The sequence below is a fragment of the Pyrgilauda ruficollis genome, unplaced genomic scaffold, assembly GCF_017590135.1.
Source record: "Pyrgilauda ruficollis isolate IOZ18807 unplaced genomic scaffold, ASM1759013v1 scaffold97, whole genome shotgun sequence".
Taxonomy (NCBI): domain Eukaryota; kingdom Metazoa; phylum Chordata; class Aves; order Passeriformes; family Passeridae; genus Pyrgilauda; species Pyrgilauda ruficollis.
In genome coordinates this window covers 1,083,519-1,104,951 of record NW_024531821.1, presented here as the reverse complement: position 1 = coordinate 1,104,951, position 21,433 = coordinate 1,083,519, and the positions used below count along the sequence as shown (strand labels likewise).

General features: G+C 44.6%; 1 protein-coding gene across 1 annotated transcript in view; it reads left to right on the top strand.

Moving 5' to 3' along the window:
• Window positions 1-14,229: 14,229 nt before the first annotated feature.
• VGLL4 (vestigial like family member 4) overlaps window positions 14,230-21,433 on the top strand; it is a 70,995-nt gene continuing 63,791 nt past the window's right edge. Inside the window, exon 1 of the mRNA XM_041489979.1 lies at window positions 14,230-14,304. Within this exon, the coding sequence (XP_041345913.1) occupies window positions 14,241-14,304 (64 nt within the window). The 5' untranslated portion in view covers window positions 14,230-14,240. The remainder of the gene's footprint in view (window positions 14,305-21,433) is intronic.

Genomic DNA, 21,433 nt, shown 5'->3' with positions numbered 1-21,433 from the left:
CTGAATTTAAGCCACTTCCAGGTAAATCTGGAAATTTTTAAATGATGAAATGCAGTTGCTAGCATTTCAAAGCAGCTTTCCTTTAAAAGCCCTTAGCAATACCATTAATGTTCTGAATGTTAAAGCCACACTTAGAGTGGGCTTTGATGTTTCTGAAGGTGCTGGCTGCTGAAATGGTGCTTCAGAACATTAGAGGGCAGTGACAAATCAGGCTGGTGTGAGATGAGCTGGCCTCACTCCCACAGTGAAAGCCCAGGCTCCATCCTGCACCCTGCTGCCTGAGCATTTATCCCAGAAATAATGTTCTTGTGGGGAGAAAGGAAAAAAAGTGAAGTACTGCTGGCTGTTTAGCAGCTAATTAACTCTTTTTATGTGCAGCAGATGCCGTGTGGAGTCAGGCCCTGCCCAGCTCTGAGCTGTTTGTCACTGTCACTCTGCCAGAGGATCCCTCTGTCCCTGCACAGGTGGGACTTTACTGCACTTCCTGTAACCCGAGCCGGCTGTGTTTGTCTTGTGTTGCTGGATACCCACTGCAAGGCTTGGTTTGGCTTTATGAACTCTGTGCACAGCAATATAAGAAGTCATTTCTTGCTCTTTGGAGTGAGTTTTGCAAATCCCAGCTCGATAGTTCCCAGTTCCCTCCATCTGTTGATGCACTGCCAGTATCGAAGTCTGTGCACTAAATCTTTGGGAGATGTAAAAAAGTCCTTCCTCCTCATCCATATGGGCCGAAAACTGGATTCTGCTCTGTAAATCATTCATCTTGTGCTTTTTAAGAGTAGTCTACCTTTCCCCTTGGGGCCACTGGTCTTGAATGTATTTATTTTTCTGGCAGAGAGCCACGAATGAATCATAGCCCTGAGCAGCTCGTTGTGAACTCCTCACCATTGTTAAGAGAGTACTTGGGGCAGTTGTTACAGAGCTTTGCTATGTAAAACTTTTAAGAGAAGAGAGATTGATTTCAGCCTTGTTAGCTGCTTTTGAAGTCCCCACCAGTTGTGTGGAAATGATTTCTTCTACTCTTACAGCTGTAATCCACTAAAATAACCGGGGATTGTTGCACGGGAAGTTGGGACATGGGAATATGTTACTGCCTCTTTGTCCTAATGAGGTGTGGTTGTTCTTTCACCAAAAAAAAGTCAGTTCAGCCTTTCATTCCATTTGTAACTTTCCTGTTTATACCTTCCTGCTCCATTTCCATACTTTATTGTTTCTCTTCTTGACTTAATTCTCAAGTCTTTCATTCTGTTCTTCAGACATCCCTCTTTTCTGGCTTGGCTGTTCCACCATGGATATTGTTTCATGTTCCCTCCCCCTTTTTCCTGTGTAGCAGAGCTTTCATTAAAGGCAACCAGGCAGATGATTTATTTCTGATGTCTTAAAAGGCTTCTTTGTAACGAAGAGCCTGGACCCAATCAAACTGCTGAGGGTTTGTGTAGGTGAGTCAGCAGCAGGGGCCTCACTGCCTCTGACATCCACAGTGCCAGGGGAGTGTGGAACAGCCTCCTGCTCCAGAGGGAATGAGCTGGATGACACAGGAAGAAGGGGAAATCAAAAAATCCAAAATGTGACTGCGTACATAATCATTTGGCTGCTCCTAAACTCGGTTTGGGGAGGGCACAAAGCTGAACCACACAGGCTGCTGACCTCCATCAGCACATGTATGATGTGTTCCTCATTGCTTGCTCATTTCCCCTTTTCCAAGTGCTGGAACAGGGAGTTTCTCCAGGTCCCTGACTGTGGGACCCTCCAAATTCCAGCTGTACCTGTAAGTGCAAAGCCTGTATTTCTCAGCTGTGCTTCCCTGAGGCTTCTCTTTAGATTTTGTTGACCTTCACTGTCGGCAGGTGGGAGTCAACACTGCAGCCTGAGCACAAGGAAGGTGCCCATGGGCAGCTGAGCTGGCATCTCTTCCTGGCAGAAACACTTTGCAGCATCCCAGAGCTTCCTGATGTGTGCAACAAACATCTGTGCCAAAACTGGGAAGATCAAAATGGACACAGAGGCCAGGATTCCTGGGTGGCTGAGGGAGCTGAACCTTGTTCTTCACACTCAGGTCCTAAAGCAGGAGCCTGCTCTGACTTGGGAAAGTTCAGAATGAACACAGCCCTTGGTGAGTGTCCAGTGCAGGGGGATCCAAGCAGGGCTGTGACTCATGTCTTTTCCCAGCAATTAATTTAAAAATAGAACTGAAGTTGAAATATGCTCTGAAGGTCAGAATATCAGGTCAGTGTGTTTCTGATGGTTTTTCCTGGGTAAGGTGTTGAGAGAGGACAAAGTATTCTTCATTTTCAAAGCCACTCTGCTGGCCATATAGTCTGTGTAGAAAATGAATTGTCTTTCTATTCCTACTGCAGGAAAAAAAGACTTTACCTCCATATAGTTGTTTTCTGCTCTGCTTTTTGTTTGACTCAACAGTTGCTCTGTCACGTTTGATATTGTGGTTTCACAAAGTTTTGCAGTGACTTTATTTACCTCTTTTTCTAGATAAAAATCTCCACCACAGTTGCTAACTGATCCTGAACTTAATGACTGCCTTAGGGAGAGGCAGTAATCACTTCACTCCTGCATGTTTTAACCTCTTACTCAGACTGCTTCAATCAGAAATGTTTAGAAATGGATTAAGTTTTACTACATGAACAGGAAGCTTCAGACTATACATTCTGAAATTATTAATGCAAACTCGAAATATTTTATTGACATCTTTAGTCTAAGAACTTCCATGCAATTTTTGCCTTAATAATCCAGCATTGTGCCAAGTCCTTTCCAGTAGTGGTGGGGACTGTTTGGATGGTTTTGCACAATTTTTTCTCAGAAATGGAAGGTCTTGCAGCTGCAAAGGCAGACTGAAAATCTGTGCAAGTGTGGTGGGTGTAGGGGGTTCTTCCTAGTTTTAAATTTGACTAAATTTGATATTGAGGAGTTTGCAGCCACAAGGAGCTGTCTTTAAAAGCAAAACAAAGCAAAAACTGACCAAGAACAAACACTCTTTGTTTTGGTTCCTTCGCTTCCTTTTGTCGCACTGATACCTTCTTCAAAAGCCTTGAACCTGATATTAAAGATTCCTCCCCTACTCAATTAAATAAGCCAAGTAAATAGTAAAACATCTCATTATTGAATTAATTTGTATTGCTTCTCTGTATGGGATCTCTTTAGCTCCACAGTGCACTTGGTAAATTGGAAAGCTTGTGTTCCCACACAGTGATTATTTACTTAATCTCTGCCTGCTGCCAAAGCTTCTCCAAACCTCCTATTTTAAAATTCATAGTGAAGCCTGGGAGGGGAGCATTCAGTGGGGTTTTTTTGGTTTTGTTTGTGGTTTTGGTTTTTTCTTTTAATATTGCCATGTTCAAGTTGCCTTGCTCTCAGCAGTGGTGAAGAGTCTGGCTCACTCTCTGTACAGCAGTGAGAGCCAAGAAGTTTTTCCCTTCCTAGGATGCTTCAAGAAGAGCTGACACAGAGCAGCTCCCAATGTCTGCCCCACAATGCAGTCACAGGGCTTTGGCTTTACAGCCTGGGGCAAAGCTTTTTAAAACCAAATTATTTGCACAAGAAATTCTAGACAATTTTTTTTTTCTCTTTCTTTCCCCTCGTTGCCTCCCAAGTCTGGGGTTGGGTGAGCTTGTGCTCATCCTGCACACCCCTGTTAACTCTGTCCCTGCAGCCCTGCCTTAGGTTCTTGCCAAGGAGGAGACTGAGTCAGCAGCACTTTGGCAGTTTGAAGGTGAGTTCCCTGCAGACAACAGTAGATGATGAAATCCATCACTGCACTTCCAATTCTTACAGCATTTTTAAGTGGATTATTTTTAAGGGTTGTATTTGCACAGCTGCTTCTAAAGCAAGGATTAGTTTGTTTTGCTTTATGTTTTTGTTGTTTAAAGAGTGTCCTCTGTTGTTTGTCTAGTTTATCTGTGACTAATTTTAGCAGGATTCCCTTCCCAGTATAGAACTGAAAATTGATGTGTTATTTTTATTAGACAATCATAGGATAATTCAGGCTGGAAAAGCCCTCCCAGACCGCTGAGTCCAGGCTGTGCCCAGTCCCCACCTTGTCCCCAGCCAAGAGCTCTGAGTGTCCAGGAATTCCTTGGGAACTCCAGGGATGGGCTCTCCAAACCTCCCTGGGCAGTTCCAGTTCCTGAGCTCCCTTTCCATGGGGAAATTCCTGCTGCTGTCCCCCCTGGGCCAGCCTGAGGCCGTTCCCTCTCCTCCTGTCCCTGTTCCCTGGGAGCAGAGCCCAACTCCCCTGTGAAGCATTTGAGAAAAAACCGTGGGAAGGGCACACCTGGAAAGCTGAGGAGAGAGTCCACTTGTCCTGAGGAGGTCCTGAGTGACCTTAGTGCAGAAAGCCCCAGTCAGGAAGAGCCCCAGGTGCTCAGCAGTTAGCCAGATCAGCTGTAGGAGCTGCAGAGCTGGCCCCCAGGAGCAGTGTGACAGTCAGGGTGGGTGTTGGCATCCAGCAGATGTGACTGAGCTTGGTCCTTCCAGAGTGATTCCATGTGCATCCGTAGCTGATGGATATTCCAAAGGGCTTTGGACACCATTTGGTGCCCAGTTCCTTCTGTCCAGTGACCTGCTGCTGGTGGCTTTGGTTTGGAAGAAATCCTGGTGACTGAAGAGCCTTTTCTTACAGCCTGCAAATGTATGGAAATTGTGTAGCTTACCATGAATTGACGTGGAAACTCTGAAAATAACTTTGCATCTCATCTTGAGCTGCAACCTGTTTGTGATTTAATGATCCCACTTGGACTGAAGTTCATCTGGTCCTGTGTGAGAGACAGGATGCAAATGAAATAGGGAGTGAAATCTATTATGTGGATGTTTACTGCATAAGGAAGAAGTGCATAATGAAGAGGTTACTCTGCATATTTACATTCAGCTGTGGATCACTGACTGTACTGATCTTTCCTTTACACTAAACTTGCATTTGGAGTTCTGCTGTGAGCCATCTGTGGTATTTTTATCAGTGTTTAACAAAACTTTAACAAATTAAAACCAGTGGCTTGTGGCCAGGGGTTGCTTTTAATTTGTTAATCTGACACTCCTTTAGTATTTAATTTTTTTCAGCTATCTTGTCTGTCTTCATCTTATGGGAACCTCCATGGGGTGAAATCTTTTCTAGAACAAAGCAAGCAAAAAGTACCTGTGGTTAAACGTTCTAAAAGAGCAGAGCTGGTGGTGTTCATGTTCTGTGTGAGTCTGAAGTTTGCTTGAAGATGATCCTGCTGTTCTGACCCTGCTCCAACTGAATTTATTCTGTCTCTTTTCATCTTCCTTGGATGATGGGGCAGACAATTATGAAGAGGGCAAGCTTTGTCTTGAAGCAGGTAATAAATAACCATCTCCATCAACTTACAGTTTGGATCAACTTGTCTGGCTGGAATTACTGCAATTTAACACATTGTGGTGTAATGAATAATAAACTATCTTCAAAAAAAATTAGATCTTACGTATTTTGAATTTTGGGTGTGCTTTTATATAAGGCAGCTTTGAGCTGCAGTGCAGCTGGATGTGGATTTTTGCAAGGAAGAGTTTTAGCTTCAGATTTTAGGAGTTTTTCATTGCTGAAAAGATGTTTGCTTCTCAGGCCACATAATTTGTGTGTGCTAAAACGTGCTTTGAGATTGATTCCAAAAGCTGCTGTCACTTGGTGTAAAATTAACCTGTTTTATGAAAGAAGGTGTGGATAGATGGAAGCTTGCACTGTAATTGGACTGACAGAGATGGCAAAGCACTGTCATGCCTCATTAAACCTGTGACAAATAATGGAGAAAATGTTTGCTTTTGGCACCAGCTCCATCAACTTTGTGCAGAGTTTGGTCCACACTGAGCTTCCCTGCAGAGTCCAGGGAACTTCAGGCATTCCTGGCTGATGGAAAAGAAGTATCTGCATTGGTGCTGTTTGAAAACCAAAGTGGGATGGCGGTAAGAAACTGGAAGAACTTCCATAAATTCCTTTTTTTTTACATGCAGTGATGCCAGCTGGCAGATTCCTTCCTTAGATGGGCACCTGAGGAAAACAGAGCTTTTTGCAGCTCTACACTTGCACTGTTGATTGAAGCCACACAACCCTTGCCCCTGCTGCTGCTCTTAGAAATCACTGAACTCACTCAGAAATAGTTCAGCAGGCCAGGTTTGGGTCCCATGGTGAGGAACACTGCAGTCTGTACCAAAAGTGAGGTGTGCCACTGCTGGGGCCATGTGGAGGGAGAAACTTGCCCAGGGCATTTTTAACCAACTCTTATTATAGTGGAAATGCTTTATTTTCTTGGTTGGTCGTGGAACAAACGTCAGGCAATTCCAATAAGCATTACAGGATTAATGCTTGAGTAGGGGCTGTAGGATAACAGAGTTCACAGAATTCACAGAATCACCGGGTTGGGAGATATTAGATCATCAAACTCCTCTTCCTGCTTGCTGGCAATGAAAATAATCTCCAGTAGTCTATTAATACAATATCAATTTAAAAATTATATTGTTATAGATGCCACAGATGAAGGTTTTGCAACATGTATAAAATTATGTTCATGGTTGTTCTGACACTGCATGCATTTAATTTGTTTCATCAACTGAAGTGTTCCTATTAGATATCCTGAGTGTGTGGAGTCTAAATCTGGATTTAATTTAGGTTTGGAATGTGCTTTTTGGCTAGCTTTTGGTGGCCCGGAGATCTCATGACCTGTCCTTGCGAGGATATGAAAATAGTTCAGTGTCAGCATGATTTTGATGGACTTTTAGATGGGAGCTGGACAGCACGGAGCCTTCCCGGGCTCTGGACTCTCAAGGAATCCAAGTGCAGGGTGTGTGGGGTCACCCCGGCCGCTCCCTGCCCCGCACCTCCCACAGCCCTGGCTCTCCAGCCCTGCTCCCTGCACCATTTCCTGCACAAATCCCAGGTTTTGTTTATTTATTTATTTATTTATCTATCGGTGCATTTATTGTCACAGCGAGGGAGGAGGAGCTGCACGGGAGAAATGCCCTGAGCGGAATTCCACAGAAGCGCTCTGTGTTTCTGCTGCCCTGTGCTCTTTTTGGGTTCCACCACCAACCCTCAGGCTCCTCAGGGGGCTCAGGTTGATTTACTGTCCTTTTCTTTGCCTTTCAATGCACTCCAAGAGGCGCCTGAGGCCAGCTCAGACCCTCGTGAGGATAAAATGCCCCGTTCTGGGACTGCGTGGTGACTGATGCGAGTGTGGCCACCAGGAGATCACTGCAGCACTTTCCCACATCCTCTCCTGCTCTGGAATGATTTCTGCGAGCCTGGGAGCAGCATTCCCTGCTTCTTCAGGGCGCCTTGGAGAAACCTGGCCTTGGCTTTGGGGAAGTGGCTCCTCCAGATGCACAAGCTGCCCGACAGCTTGATTTGTAACACTGCTAAAAACAGGCAGAGTTTTAGCAAGACTTCCTCCTGAATTGCTGGAAATGGCACCCTTGGCATGGCCGCTGCCATGGGAATGCCCGGGGCTGTGCTGGCACGGAGGGAACAGGCGCCATCCTTTCCCAGCAGCGCGGTGTCCGGGCACGGCATGGAAATGGAATATTCCGGTTCGTGCAGCAGGGCCGGGCAGCTCCTGCCCTGCAGGCGGAGGGGAGAGGCGAACCTCGGTGACCAGGAGGGCTCCGCTTTGCTCTCACCCAGCCCCGGCTGCCGGCAGCTCCTCCCAGGCTCAGTGAGTCACGTCGGGAGAAGGGACTCTGTGAAAGCCCGCTGCAGAGCGAGCAGTAAACAGGAAAGCGCCGGAGCTGCTCCCAGCAATTCCCGTCACATCGTGCGGAGGACGGGGATGTGAGCCCCATGCCTTCACAGCAGCTCTGAAACTCGTCATTCGTGCGTGGTTCGGTGTGCCTGGGGACACCGAGCCGCTCTGTCACATGCTGTGACCGCGTGCTTTAACTCGAAACGCGCGTTTCTGCTTCTAAAAAGTGCGTTGCTCTTGAAAGAGGGTTTTTTGTTGTTTTCCTGGAAGTTTAGTTTAGTGCTGTTTCCCTGTAGTTTTTCCTGCGGGGGGAAGGAAAAGGTTTAGGCTTAGGGCAGAGGGGCAGAGAAGCAGCGCTGTCCCCGCCCGTGCTCTCCTGTCCCCGGTGTCGCTCCCGGCCGTCCCGGGGCTCGAACCCTCGACCCCAGGGCCCCGTGTCCCTCCTCCCGGGGGCGGGGCCCGCGCGCTCCCTACCTGCGAGGATGTGACGTCAGCGCCTCATTACCCTAATTGCGCTGACGTCACGGCCGCCCGGCCAATGGGGGCGGGCGGCGCTCCCCACCTGCTCGCCGCAGAATTCCCTCATTCCTGGGATTCCTCGGCGGGCCCGCGCAGCCAGCGGGGCCAGCGGCGCCGGCTGAGCCGAGCCGAGCCGAGCCGAGCCGAGCTTCCCCAGCCGACACCACCCCGGCCCGTCCTCTCCGCGCCGCGGGACTTTCCCCGCGGGAGCCGCGCCGAGCCGGGCGCTGCCGGCGACCGGGGAACCTCCCGGCGGTGTCGGGATCCAGGCGGGGAGGGAGCCGCTCTCCCCGTGGCCCGGGACAATCCTCTCTCCCGGCCCGGGGCAGGTCCCGCTCTCCCCGTGGCCCGGGACAATCCTCTCCCCCGGCCCGGGGCAGGTCCCGCTCTCCCCGTGGCCCGGGACAATCCTCTCCCCCGGCCCGGGGCAGGTCCCGCTCCGGCCGCTGCAGCCGCGGCTCGCAGGCGCAGCCCCGGAGGAGCTGGCCCGGCAGGAGCGTGCCCGCGGATATCCCCCGGCAGCAGCACCGGGACAGCACCGGGGCGCTGCCGCTGTCTGGAGCTTGGCATTTTTTTGCATTTTTGGCATTTCCTGCAGGGAAAATCCCCGGCGCCCTATCGGCAGCAGAGGTGAAGCCTTCTAGAACGCGTCCCAAGGGCGCTGCGAAGGCTTTTGGCGCTGCATCTTTTCTATTCCCTTGGCAGGGAATTTTTGTAGCCTTCAGCGGCGTGGTGTCACGCTGGCCGCGTGTTCCCCAGATGTAATCAGCAGTAATTAATTCCCTGAGTTAAGCTGTCCACGCTGGTGCCAGTGCATCCCTTTTCTGAGAATGGATGAATGGGAATTTAACACCCGTTCCCACTGGAGTGGAGAACCCATAAAGCCAGCTCACTTCCTTTCTGCTGTACTGGTGCTTCGGGATTATCAGGAAGGAGAAATAATTAATTTTTTTAATTACACCAAAGAGAACTTGGCTGATCAAGAGTTCCAGGATTTCTCCTGCAGGGTGATGTCTCTGATTAGTTTTTCTCTGATTTTAGAACAGAGAGTTGTTTAAAGAGTGTTCCTCCCAGAGAAACAAACTGCAGTTTGGGAAACCTGAGTGAAACTCTTTGCAGTCAGTGCTACTGAGAACCCTTAGATCCAAAACTCTGTAAAATTGGGCAGCAATATCCTTCTCCTGCCTTAATGATAAACTTTTTTAGGCTCTTCTCCAGACTTGAAGGCCCTTTATTTGTATTTTCCTATCTGTGAACTTGTGAGACTTCTAATGTGGAATGTGTTTTGCTTAAATTCTCTACATATCTTCTTATTGACACACAGTTATTATCTGGTTTTTGGGGATCAGGCTATGAGGCTTTTGGGGTTCAGTTACAAGAACTGCTTTGATTCACAAGAGAGTTACAGATCTGACCCGTTAACTCCTGGTAGAATTTGGGCCTGCCTGTTGTACATTTGCATTTTCCCTGTTGTTGGTAGAATTTGGGCCTGCCTGTTGTACATTTGCATTTTCCCGGTGGGCTGCCTGGGCTGGAGCAGGTGTGCTGAGCCCCCAGCACGCTGTGGGGAGCAGGGATGGATGTTTTGGGGCAGGATGCTCTTCCTTCCCTGCTCAGGAACCCCTCTGTGGGATGGGGTCAGTTTTTAGAGCCACCCTAGAGGAGGAACTGGGCCAGAGCTGAGCACCCAGGAGCGCTGCTGATGCCTGACAGCCTGCTATGAAATTAGCCTGGCAACTAAAATAGGATAGGAAATATCTGTACAGCCCTTTGGGGCGGGTTAATTAAGAGCATCCACATCACAAACCATCAGTTTCTTATTTACACACGAGCAGCTTTGATAACCTTCTGGGCATCTCCGTGTTGCAGGGGTTATTTGGTTTGTTTGCAGACACACCTGGAAGCTTTCTGTTGGAAAAGGGAGCTTTGGTTCTGTTCTCTTTACTGCGCTTAAATGTTTCATGATGTGTTTGCAGCAGGTTGTGTAGCACCTGGGATGCTCTGAGTGATCTCGTGGGTACAAGACAAGGTCAGCTTGGACTTTCCCACCTTAAATTTCTTAGCTTTCAAAAATTATTAATAGCTCGCTTCTTAAAATGTTGCTTTGTCAAGGGGGATTTATGTAACAGGACAACAAAAAGCACGAGGTAAAATACCAAAGCTCTGCTTTAAGCTTATAATTTTCTGTGTGATGAGTTAAATCGTTGTTTCTGGTTGAAGAATTGCCTGTTCAAACACATTTTCCACATGCATAACAAGCATCGTTTAAAGAAACCCAAAAATAGGGGATAAATGCATTTAAAAAAAAAAAAAAAAAAAGTGGTGTTTAGCCAAATAGGCTGAAGTTGCTCCCAAGATGTTGTAAATAAGGAATGATCAGTGCTGCTTGGTGATCATGGTCTAAAGTGAGCACTTTAACATTTCACATGTTAACGTTTCACATTTTAACATTTCACATGGGTATCTCAACACAGGGTTTTTCTGTCCACAAGTAGAAGCTCTGCTCCAAGCATAGCTGAAGAAATTTAAATGCATTGTGCCTATTTGAGAAAATTATTGACTACAACGTGTCTATCTTTGTCCTCATTCATGGGGCAAATATGCTTTACTCTCTCCTGTCATAAAAAATGAATTATATTTACCTATTTTGCATCAAACTTCTGCTTTATCCTCCTTCCCTGTGTGGATTTACTGATTGTGCTGATCAATTGCGTTTGGATTTCCTCTTCAGTTTCACTCTCTTCCATTGAAATCAGCAGAGTCTGTTTCTTCTTGGCATTTCTGGGTCTGAATTTGGGCAGTTCTGGGGCTGTCTCTCCCCAGGTGGGAGCTGCTTTGATCACTCTTTTCAATTAATCTTGTTTTCCCTGCACTTGTGTTTATCTACACTTGGCTCTTGGTGGTTTCTCAAGTGTCTTGTTACTCATGAATTGCTTTTTCATTGTTGTAATTAGTGGGCTTTGTTTATTAATGCTGCTCTTCTCCCTTCAGCCTTATCTGTGTGATTTCTGCAGACGGGAATTCCAGCAGCAGGATTTTCTGTCAGCCTTTCTCTCCTGGCAGGTGCAGCTGTGGCTCAGCAGCTTTGAGGCTGCTTTTGCTGTTCCTCAGGTGTGCTGCTGTTCTGTCAGTCCCACATTGTGAGAAAACTGCTCACTTCGAAAATTTAAAAAGCTTTATTAAACCTTGACAACTGTGGTTCCCAGCACTGTGAATTTTTCCTTATCTAGTCCTTTTGCTGTGTTTTTGTCAAGGTTTAATAAACCTCTTTAAATTTTCCAAGTGAGCAGTTGTTTCTCACAGCGTTGTGAGTTATCTTTGGGATTCCATATCCAAATTGTATCCAAATCCTCTTTCTGTCGTGCCTGCACTCCTGTTCTCATCACCCACTTTTGGCCTTGGTTTTGGCCCCTGGCTGGAGCTCAGGTCTGTCCTAGACCCATCCTAACTCTGTGTGAGGTCACTGCCCAAACATCATCTTTGCTTCTCCTTCCTTCCTCTCCCTTTGCCATTCCCCCCTTTTACAATCAAATGTCAAGTTCCTCTCTTTATCTCACTCTTCCCTGACGTTTCCCCCTGTGAACATGAACTTTGGTGGGATTAAATAATTAAATAATTGTCTCTGCTTGGCCACAGTGAGTGGTGCTCCTGTGAACTGAATTTCAAACAGGCATCCTCAGGGTTTGTCCCTTCCCTGCTTGGAGGGTGCTGCATAAATCCCTGAAAACACTCAACTGTTCATTTTCTAAAGCTTTCACTTCCCTAGAGCCTAAAAAAAAAAAACCACTAAAAAAAAAACAAAACCCAAAAAAAAAAAAAAAAAAAAAAACCAACCAAAAAAACCCAAAAACCAAAACCCCAAAACATTAAACATTAGCAGACATTTGTAAAGCTGAGAGTACCCTGTGTGTTTTTGGGTCTTGCAAAAATGTCAGGAGAGGGAAAATGAAGGGGAGGAGAGGGAAAATGAAGTGCTGTTTCTTTGCACCAATGGGTATTGTGTGCTTCTGGTGTTGCATTAAAAATGACAGGTGGGTCAGAGTTTAGGTCAGTCTCTCAGACGTCTCTGATTTCCCATTTCATGTCTTTAGTGTTTTGCAGAATGTTTCTTTGCTGCTGTGTAGGGGAGAGGACAGAACAGGGCAGCGCTGAGTGGGAGCAGTAACTGATAAATAAGAGCACTTTGGAAGATATTAAACTAATATTTGAAATAACACTAGATAAAAATGCTTGTAAAAGTGCTTTTGGCTCCTGTCTGCTGAACCAAAGCAGTGAGACTGGTTACAAAGAGATTTGTGAGATCTACTTGGGAAACTGTTTCCAGGGGGTTTCGCTCAGCTGCAGGCAGGGGAAATGCAGTTGTACCCTGTGTTTCTCTCCTCCTGCCTTTCCTTACCAAGAAAGAGAGCTGTGCTGTGGTGGGGGCACCTGAAAATTCAGGGTTGGGTTCTGCAGAGACAGGTTTGTGTCCCACTGAGAAATAGCTGGATTTGGTCAAGGGTCTCCTTATTAACACGGCGTTTTTGTTATTTTGTCTTGTTTTTTTGTTTTTGTTTGTTGGCGTTTTTTGGTGTGGTTTTCTGTGTTTATGGTTTTTAATTTTTTTTTTAATTTTGATTTCTTGGGAGCCTGGGAAGTGCTTTTGGTCTTTCCTTTCTGAAACGTGGCTCCCCCAGGGTGGCTGGGCTGTCCATTCCAGGCAGCATTTTCTGACCTTGCCCTGACCAAATCAGAGTTTTAAATTTGGAGCTAAGAATTTTTTTTCAGCATACAAATACTTTAAAATCCTTTCTCTTATGCTTTAAAGTCTGTGATTAAAGTCTGACTTATTTAGGAAGAGGGAGTGAGGATGGTGAAGTTTATTGTTTTAGTGCAAAGTCAAGGAAATTGCTTCCCAAACATGTGCTTGCTGTTAAGTCAGTGTACATGCTGGACATGTGTTTGAGATTTCTGCAGTTGCCACTACCTTTTTTTCTTTTTTTTTTAAGATCATACTGTAAAGTAAGTTACAGTAAACGGTTCTTAGGAGTGAAATTTTTGCTAAATTTTTTGTGGAAAAACCTCAACAAAATTTGGTTGTTCTGGTTTTTTTTTTTTTTTTTTCCTCTTTCTCCCTTTTTTTAACAGTTCTGCCCGTCTTGTTGCCTTTTTATTTGAAGCACGTCTAAGTTGTTAGCCTTGTAGTAAAAAACATCTTGACAACATGTTATTCTCTTCCTTCCTTTCCCTTCCATATTTTTGGAATTTCATATTGAAGCATCTTTTTTAGTTTTGAAGCCATTCATGTGAAGCTTTGAGAAGCTGCAATGCAATCCTTGGTTTTATGGGAGTTTTATTGGTTGCTTGGTGTAGTGCTGGAATAGGTGCTTTTAATGTGGCAGGAATTCATTTTTTTAATTAAAATTGTGCCTTGTAAGGGGCAAAACCCAGGGAAAAGCAGCTACTGAGGTGTGATTATGACTGAAAAAAATCCAATTCTGTGTGTGGTTTCTCACATATGCAGAGTTCAACTGTGTGTTTGCTAGTGAAGAAAATCTCAATAAAATGATAGAATTTGGGCTGGGCATGGCAGGGGGTGTGGAGGTGAAGTTTCTGGAATCCTGAGGAGCTAAAGCAGCCCGTGGCCACGCAGGCAGCCAGGCCAGCTGCCCCTGCATCACAGGGGCAATCTCTTTGGTGTTGTCCCTCTCTCCAGAGCTGTTTGAGAGGCAAACCCCCTGCAAGAGGAGCAGGTAACCCTGCTGCCCCTGTGTGAGCAGTGTGGCAGCTCCAGCACCTGGGAATTGGCTCTTGTGCCGCGTTGGGTGGGAAGGGCAATGCCAGCACTGATTTTCCAGTTTCAGCAGTGCCACTTTGCTCCAGCCCTGTGCTGCTGTGAGGAGACAAGAGCAGCACAAAGTTGGGTTTTTGGTTCTTTTTGCTGTCGTGCATTACTGCTCCCGTGAGCCTGGGGGTGTGTGTGCTCTGGGTGCTCAGTTTGCTCTCTGAAACCTTGGTTCTGAATTTTGCAGGATCCAGAGAGGAATGGAGACTCCCTTGGATGTGCTGTCCAGAGCAGCATCTCTGGTCCATGCTGATGATGAGAAACGTAAGTTCCCTGCCTTGCTGGACCCAGCTGCTTTGTGTTTGCACTGTGGGGCAGCCTAGAGGCTGCTTTCGTCCAGCCTGCAATTTTCCTGAGCCCAAGATGTGTAGGAAACTGCCTTGAGGGCCACACAGATGTGTAGGAAACCCTTCAGAGGTTGTTTTCCTCAGGTGCAAACTCAACACCTTGCATTTAAATTGGCCAGTGGGCAGGAGAGAATGAGTGCATTTAAAAAAAAAATTAATTTATACATACAGATATAAAAATATGAATAATATACATATGAATTTATTTAAAAATGTGTTTAATTCATGTCAAGGTGCCTCTCTTTTCCCAGTAGCATTTGCATTGTTAGCAGACAAAAAGTTGTGGTGGAGTTGCTGCCAAACTCAGGCCAGGTTGAGAACTCAGACTCCCAGATAATTTTGGTTGGATCTCTTTTAAGAACTCATAACTGGGTGGGCTGTGAAGATTTCAGCTGATAAAAACTCTCAGGTTGACGTTTATCATTAGTAATGAGTCTTCATTTGCCTTTCTCTGCCAGCAAAAGGAAATTAGAGGTTTTTAAATACTCAGAGGCCCGTGTTGCCCATTATTTGGGTAATATTGTTGGTATTATTTGGGTAATATTTTTGCTGTTGCCATTCATGGTAAGAGTTTCAGATGGGTTAACTCTTGTTAGAATAATAATTTCAGTGCTGCCAGGCTGCAGTGCCAGTTCACAGATGAGATTGTTCCCTGCATGCTCAGTAGGAAATGTCCTTGGTGCTTTCTGAGTAGTGTGTGCACTTTGGGTATCAACCTCAGGAGAAAAAGAGTATTTTGGACTTCTGACTAGAAAAATGGTGGTTTTGAATTTCAAACTGCTTTTGCTAGTCACTTCTGTGCATAAAATTACCTTTTAAGGTGAATGCAGCTTTTCCTCCTTTGTCCCTTTGTGCTGTATATATTTTTGAAAATGATTTGATGAATCCAACTGAATTTTATGTAATTGTTCAATTATTTTATTTAATTATTCTATTAATATTGAATAAAATAATTGGTTTGCTGCTGCAAATCTGCTTTGTAAGGAATGTTGGTTTTGCTGTTCTTGCACGTTCACTTTGTGCTGGATGAGCCCCAGGTTTCCAGTGGTGCCACTGTGGAGGGATGATTTGGTTGATTTGCCCCAGTTCTTGGCCATTACTGGTAAAATGAACAGCAGTGGAACTCCTTGAGGAAATTATTTCAACCATGATTTTGACCTGGGGGGGGATTTCTTTTGGCTACATTTTAAAAAGTAAATTTTGAATGTATACTCTCAATTTTCTTGAGCTTAAATGGATTCTTTTTGGTTAACTCTTGCCTAAGACTGCAGTTTGATTTTGAGCTCCACAGGGTAGGAATGTTGGATTTAGGGAACCCAGAGGAAGTCTGGATTCAGTGCAACTTGCATGTGAGGGAGCTGATGTGTATCTGGTTCTAATTTACATTCCTTTAGTCTTACCACTTAGACTTAATTAGATTTATGCCACTCTGCAGCTTCTAACTTGTGCTGTCTCCAGCTTGCCCTGCTGCTGCCTCGCACCCCAAAGTGCTGCAGTGAGCAGAGGAATGAGCAGGGCTGTCCCTGAGCCTGTGCCTTTCTGGGTCAGCTCTTGAACTTGTTCTGGGTAAAAAGAAGTTAGTTTGGAAGTTAGTTTTAATCTTGAATTTAGGAGTTACCCTTGAGCTTGTTCTGGGTAAAAAGGAGTTTTAATCTTGAATTTGGCTGTTATCCTTGAGCTTTCAGTGAGGTTCTAGCAGTGGTGCTGTATTTCTCTATCCCCACACACTTTGTCTAAAACAGAATTCTGCAGTGATTCCAGTAATGACAGGAGTGCAGCAATATTACCAATATTTATGAATTTAATGCTTTGAAATGTGAAGGATCCTCTTATCTCCGTGGGCACTCACTGCGGGGCCAAGTAATACTGAAGTGTCTTTGTGTATACAAACCATGAGCTGTTTAAAACAAATACTTTTCAACTTAGCAGCACTTAAAGAAATGAGTTTAACCTCAGCCAGCAACAAGTGCCATGCAGCTCCTCACTTGCCAGCCCTGCTGGGATGGGGAGAGGAATCAGAAAAAAGGGTGCAACCTGTGGGCTGAGATAAGAACAATTTAATTATTGAAATAAAATGTTATATTTATGATAATGCAAAGAGAAAAGGAAAAGAGAGAGGAATAAATCCCAGGGCAGAGGCACTGAGTGATGGCCCCCAGCTGATGCCCAGTTTCCATCCTGGGCAGGAGGTTCTTGGGCAGTGCTGAGTTAACCCTGGGTGCTGCTTTCAGGCTCATCTCTGGTTTAGCTCAGAGCTATAAACTGCATTTCAGCAGCTCCCAGTTGAAATCATCCTGCACTTGTTAGCAATGAAAATTTATGAACCACATTTGTTTAACTGCTGTGTCATGGGAAGGATTAATTATGGAGCAGGAATGGCTACTGCACTTTGGGATTTTAACTCCTGCCACGGAGGTGGAAGCACTTATTTAGGTTTATTCTACAGTGGAGCTGTACTTTAAAAAGCAAAATAAGGCAGAACAAAAGACAGGCTATGATGTCATTATTAGCCAGACGTGTTAAAGGCTGGTCACTAATTTCTGACTTGTCAATAGTGGAAGAAAGACCATAAAAAAAATCTGTTTGCCCTGATGAGGAGCAATAGGTAATGTGCAATTATTTCACCTGTTAGTGTCACCGGGAGGGTTTTGCTGGGATCTTTTCAGGGATGGGGTTTAGAGGAAATAACCATCTCTATGATGTGCACCCATGCTGGGGTTTTGTTGCTGTCACAGCCTTAAACCTTACAGAAAGTGGTTATGGTAAACTTGGTCTTGGCAGCTTCCAGTGAGATGCTCGGCACTCTTCTCTCCCTGCTCTGCTCTGCCTGGGTTTGTTCTGATTTCTCATCTGCTCAGGGCTCAGTCTGGCTGCTTTTGGAAGAGCACAGGGTGAGCTGGTAGGGTTTAAGCAAGTCTTCAAGCAGTGAGGAGGATTATCATTTCCTATATATCTGGTATAAGGGTTTGGGAACTGGTCTTTCGGTCATAAACAGTTTTAAAAGCATCATCTTGACTTTGAGAGAACAGTAAAGAAAAACAGTGATCAGGGCTTGTGCTTGCAGATTTTCTTGTAAGCACTTTGTACTCAGTGTGTGCGGATTTATAGGAACACTTTATTTACACTTCCCTGCAATATGCAAGGCCAGTTTAAAAATGTGGTAAAGAATGAGAAAAACCATGTCTTTTCCCACTCTCTTAGGGTAATATGGTAAAAAGTCTGCTGTGGGCAAACAGGAGAAAATATACTTCCAGAAGGAAATGAAAGGTTTGGGAACAACTTACGAATGGCACCACCAAGTCCTGGGTAATACTTTGCATTTTAATGCTTGGGACCAAATCCACACCTGCTGAGCCTTGATTTATGTTTTGCAAAACTGATAGAGAACTGCATTAAAAGAAAGAAAATTATCTTTGATGAATCCGTGCTCAATCAGTCACATGTGTGCAGGGAAGCCTGGAACTGCAATTCCACACTCCTTGCCTGTGAACACTGTTATTGTTTGGCAACAGTTGCTTTTATGTGGCTTAGTTTAATCCACTTCAAATAATTAAGTCAAACCATACAGTTGTTATTTCTAGTACAGAAGAATTACTGTGCTTTAAAATCCCTGCCCTAATCCACTTTGTAATAAAATCCTGGTGTAGACAAGAGTTCTTACTGCTCCTCTCTGCTATCAGGAGTTCATTAGGAGCATGAATTTTGTGCTTGCTGCTACCCCCTCATGAATAAATATGCAATGATTATTTGTTTTGGATAGCTGATCCCAAAAAAAGATCCTGCTCCAAGGCTGGGTTGAGGAGAATTTATTATTTTTTAGCACGATTGAAGAAGATGGTGGCTCTGTAAGGTTGTTGTTTTAGATAAAAACAAAGCAGTATTTGTAGCAGAATTAGACTTGAGTGCTGTTGTTCGTGTTGAAGATGTTAATGATGAAATATTTCCAGCATCACCAGGACTTTCCACCCACTACTGTTTGTTGTGTAAATTTATGGCAAATTATGGGCAGTGAGCCTGAGGCAGGATTTAAAATCAATGTTTGCAGCACTTTAAAGAGCTTCCATCCTTCTCTGGGAACAGTTACATCAGCACTGAAAATCCCCCAGGTCCTGAAGGTGTTCTGAGTGACTAAAAGTGAGGAATTGGGTGGAATTTGATCTGTGAATTAAAGTTGGTACGAGGGAAGTCTCAAGGATCATTTGCAGTTTGGTTTTAGAGGATTGTGAGGTTTGTCCAGGATTAGTTTGGTTGTGTGTTCTGGGGTTTTTTGTTTGTTTGTTTTCCTTTTCTTCTGGAGATTTATCTGCTTCAGAAAAACAGGACAGCATTTTTGCTCAGATGTGAAATTGCAGTTTCATGTCCCAATCCTTGTGTATTTTCTGTTCACAGCTTCACCCCATTCCGAGTAGAACTGGGAGGAATTGTAGTGTAAGGACAGGAAATATTCTATAGCAAACTGTCACTCAAAACAAGGAAAGATTTCCAGTATGTGGTGTGCCCTCTGTAGTTTATTTGCACCTGTGGGTGAAAAATAGCAAATCTTGTGACAAAGAAATGAATGGAAAAGGTCTGGGATCCTGAATTAAGAGAAATTTCAGTATTGCTGCTCATCCATGAACTTTTGCTTCAGGGGTGGAAGGGACTCAAATTGGTTTATTAAGGGCATCCTGGAACATGTTTAGAGTTCTTTTGACATCTAAAATAAGTTTGTGTCCTTCAAGATTCCTTTGGAGAGTGTTGGGCTCTGTTCCTTTACCTGGGAGTCATTACAAAGACTGACAAAATCCCTGTCTTGGTTTTTCCCAATGTAGCCTAAGTAAGAATTTCCCTTACCATGAAAAGGTTGTATATGATGCTTCTACTGAAAATCTTCCTTCCTGTGACTTCAGGAGTCCTCCAGTAATGAAGTTTTTTGTTGGACAACGCTTGCTGCAATCCTGCTTGGTTGAGGGCAACACAACCACTTGAATTCAGACCTTTATTTTGTATTCTGCAAATCAATTTAACAGTATTTTGTATGTGTGGTTTTTCTGCGTGCTTTCAGAGTTTGGGGGTTTTTAATCAGGGTCTGTCAGCTCTTGGCTGTCTCTTACCAACCAAGCCAGCACAAATTTTCATTTAGAGCTTGGCAACTTCTTCAGGACTTTGGTTGAGGGGAGGGTGAGAATTTTCCAGGATAACTTTTAATATGAATATAGATGGATTCACCACATGGATGTTTGTTTCCTCCTTTATGGCAAATTAAAATATTGATTTGGTCGTCTTTTTGCCAGGTTGGTTCAGAGAAGAGGCAGATATTTGATATACACAAAAAATTACCCTTAAAAATTAGGGACGTGATCAGACTGGTGGTGCTCTGCAAGTCATTTTAATACCCTGGATCCTTTAATTGTGGAATTTAATGTGTAGCTCAGTAATGGGACAGTTTTTATGATTTAGCAACTGTGCTTGTGGTCAGAGCTTTTCTCTGCTGTCCAGCAAAAGAGAAACTGAAGTTTCCTGGAGGAAAAGCTCTGAATTCTAAGGAGCAGTGTCAGCAAAATTTACATTTGTAATCCCTTAACAGCCATGAGAGGTGTTAAAAGTACATTTATCAGTTTGTCATGTAAGTAATGCTTGATCAATGGTGGAGGGAGTGCAGTTGGTTTTGGAGTGGAATTTGTGACATAAATCATCCTTTTTGTTTAATGGAAGGGGGAAGGTATGGAAATGTGATGTTTCAGCACAGTAATAACGTGATGAAAAAACAGAAGTGGTTCAGTCCTGGAGATGCAGCCTGAATCATCTGATGTTGTATGAATACCAAAAGCTTGAAATAATAAAACTCTGAGTAATAACATGCAGAGTGTTCTGCTTTTACATTGATGAGCCCCACAGAAAATACTAATATCTTCACTGTTTTAAAGATCAGTAAAGCTGTTTTTCAGTAAGATATCTGAATGGCTGAACTTCTGACCTTGTGCTTTTTGTCTTTCCAAAACCTTTAGCTGTCTGTATCTCTCAGGCTCTCACAGAGTAGCTTCCTGTGAGTGCTGTCAGGGCCACCCCATTAATTTTAGGATTTTCTTGGAAGCACGAGTGTTACATAGGACAACTCCTTGCTTGGCTTGTTTTGTTTTTAAAAAACAATGAATTATTCTTACCCCCGGAAAGTTTCACCTTTTTTTTTTTTTCTTTTTTTTCTTTTTTCCCTCCGAGTTTATTGTAGCAGGAAAATAAAAGGATGTTTTCAACGTGTTAAATAGGCTGGAAAATGGGGCAATTGTCTGCCTGGCGCCTCGATGTGTTTCAGTGAGGGGAACCCCATTAGTAGAGCCAGTGGAGGGGTGGAAATTCCTGCAGGAACAAAGGGCCTGCGTGTTCCTTTGGAATGAATTTTTAAAAAGTTCAGCTGCCTGCAGTTTGTAAACAGGCACAGCATCCTTCGGGCAGCCCAGATGTTCCTGAGCCACACAATTGTGGCTTTTCATCCTCAGCCCTCCGCGCTTAATTTGGGATAAAATATGGGGGCTGCTGGCATTCCCCCCCAGTAAATGGTGTTTGCTGAAACTTTATCTCTCTGAATGTTGTCTGGCAAGTGCAGGAGGAGGAATCTCCTTGCTGGGATGGGATTTGCCATCAGATCCCGAGCAGTGCTCTGAAAATCACAGCTGGCTGAATCCCAGGATGCTGAGGGGATGGCACGTCCCGCATGGGACTTGTCAGTGCAGAAACGGCTGTCATTGCTGCTGCTGAATGGTTGTCATTGCTGCTGCTGAATGGTTGTCATTGCTGCTGCTGAATGGCTGTCATTGCTGCTGAATGGCTGTCATTTCTCACATGCTGCCCTTGGGGTTTGCCTGTTTTACCAGAACTCCTGTTTGCTGCAGCCTGAGCTCCCAACAATGCAGGGAAGTTATTCCCTGATTAGGGTTTGTCTGTGGAGGTTTCTGCTGGGGGTGGAAACTGGAATAGTGGACATGTGACCGTTCTTCCCGTGGTACATATTATTTGGCATGTTTAATTTGGTTTTAGAAAGGAAATAAAAAGTTCTTTGTTAATTGGAA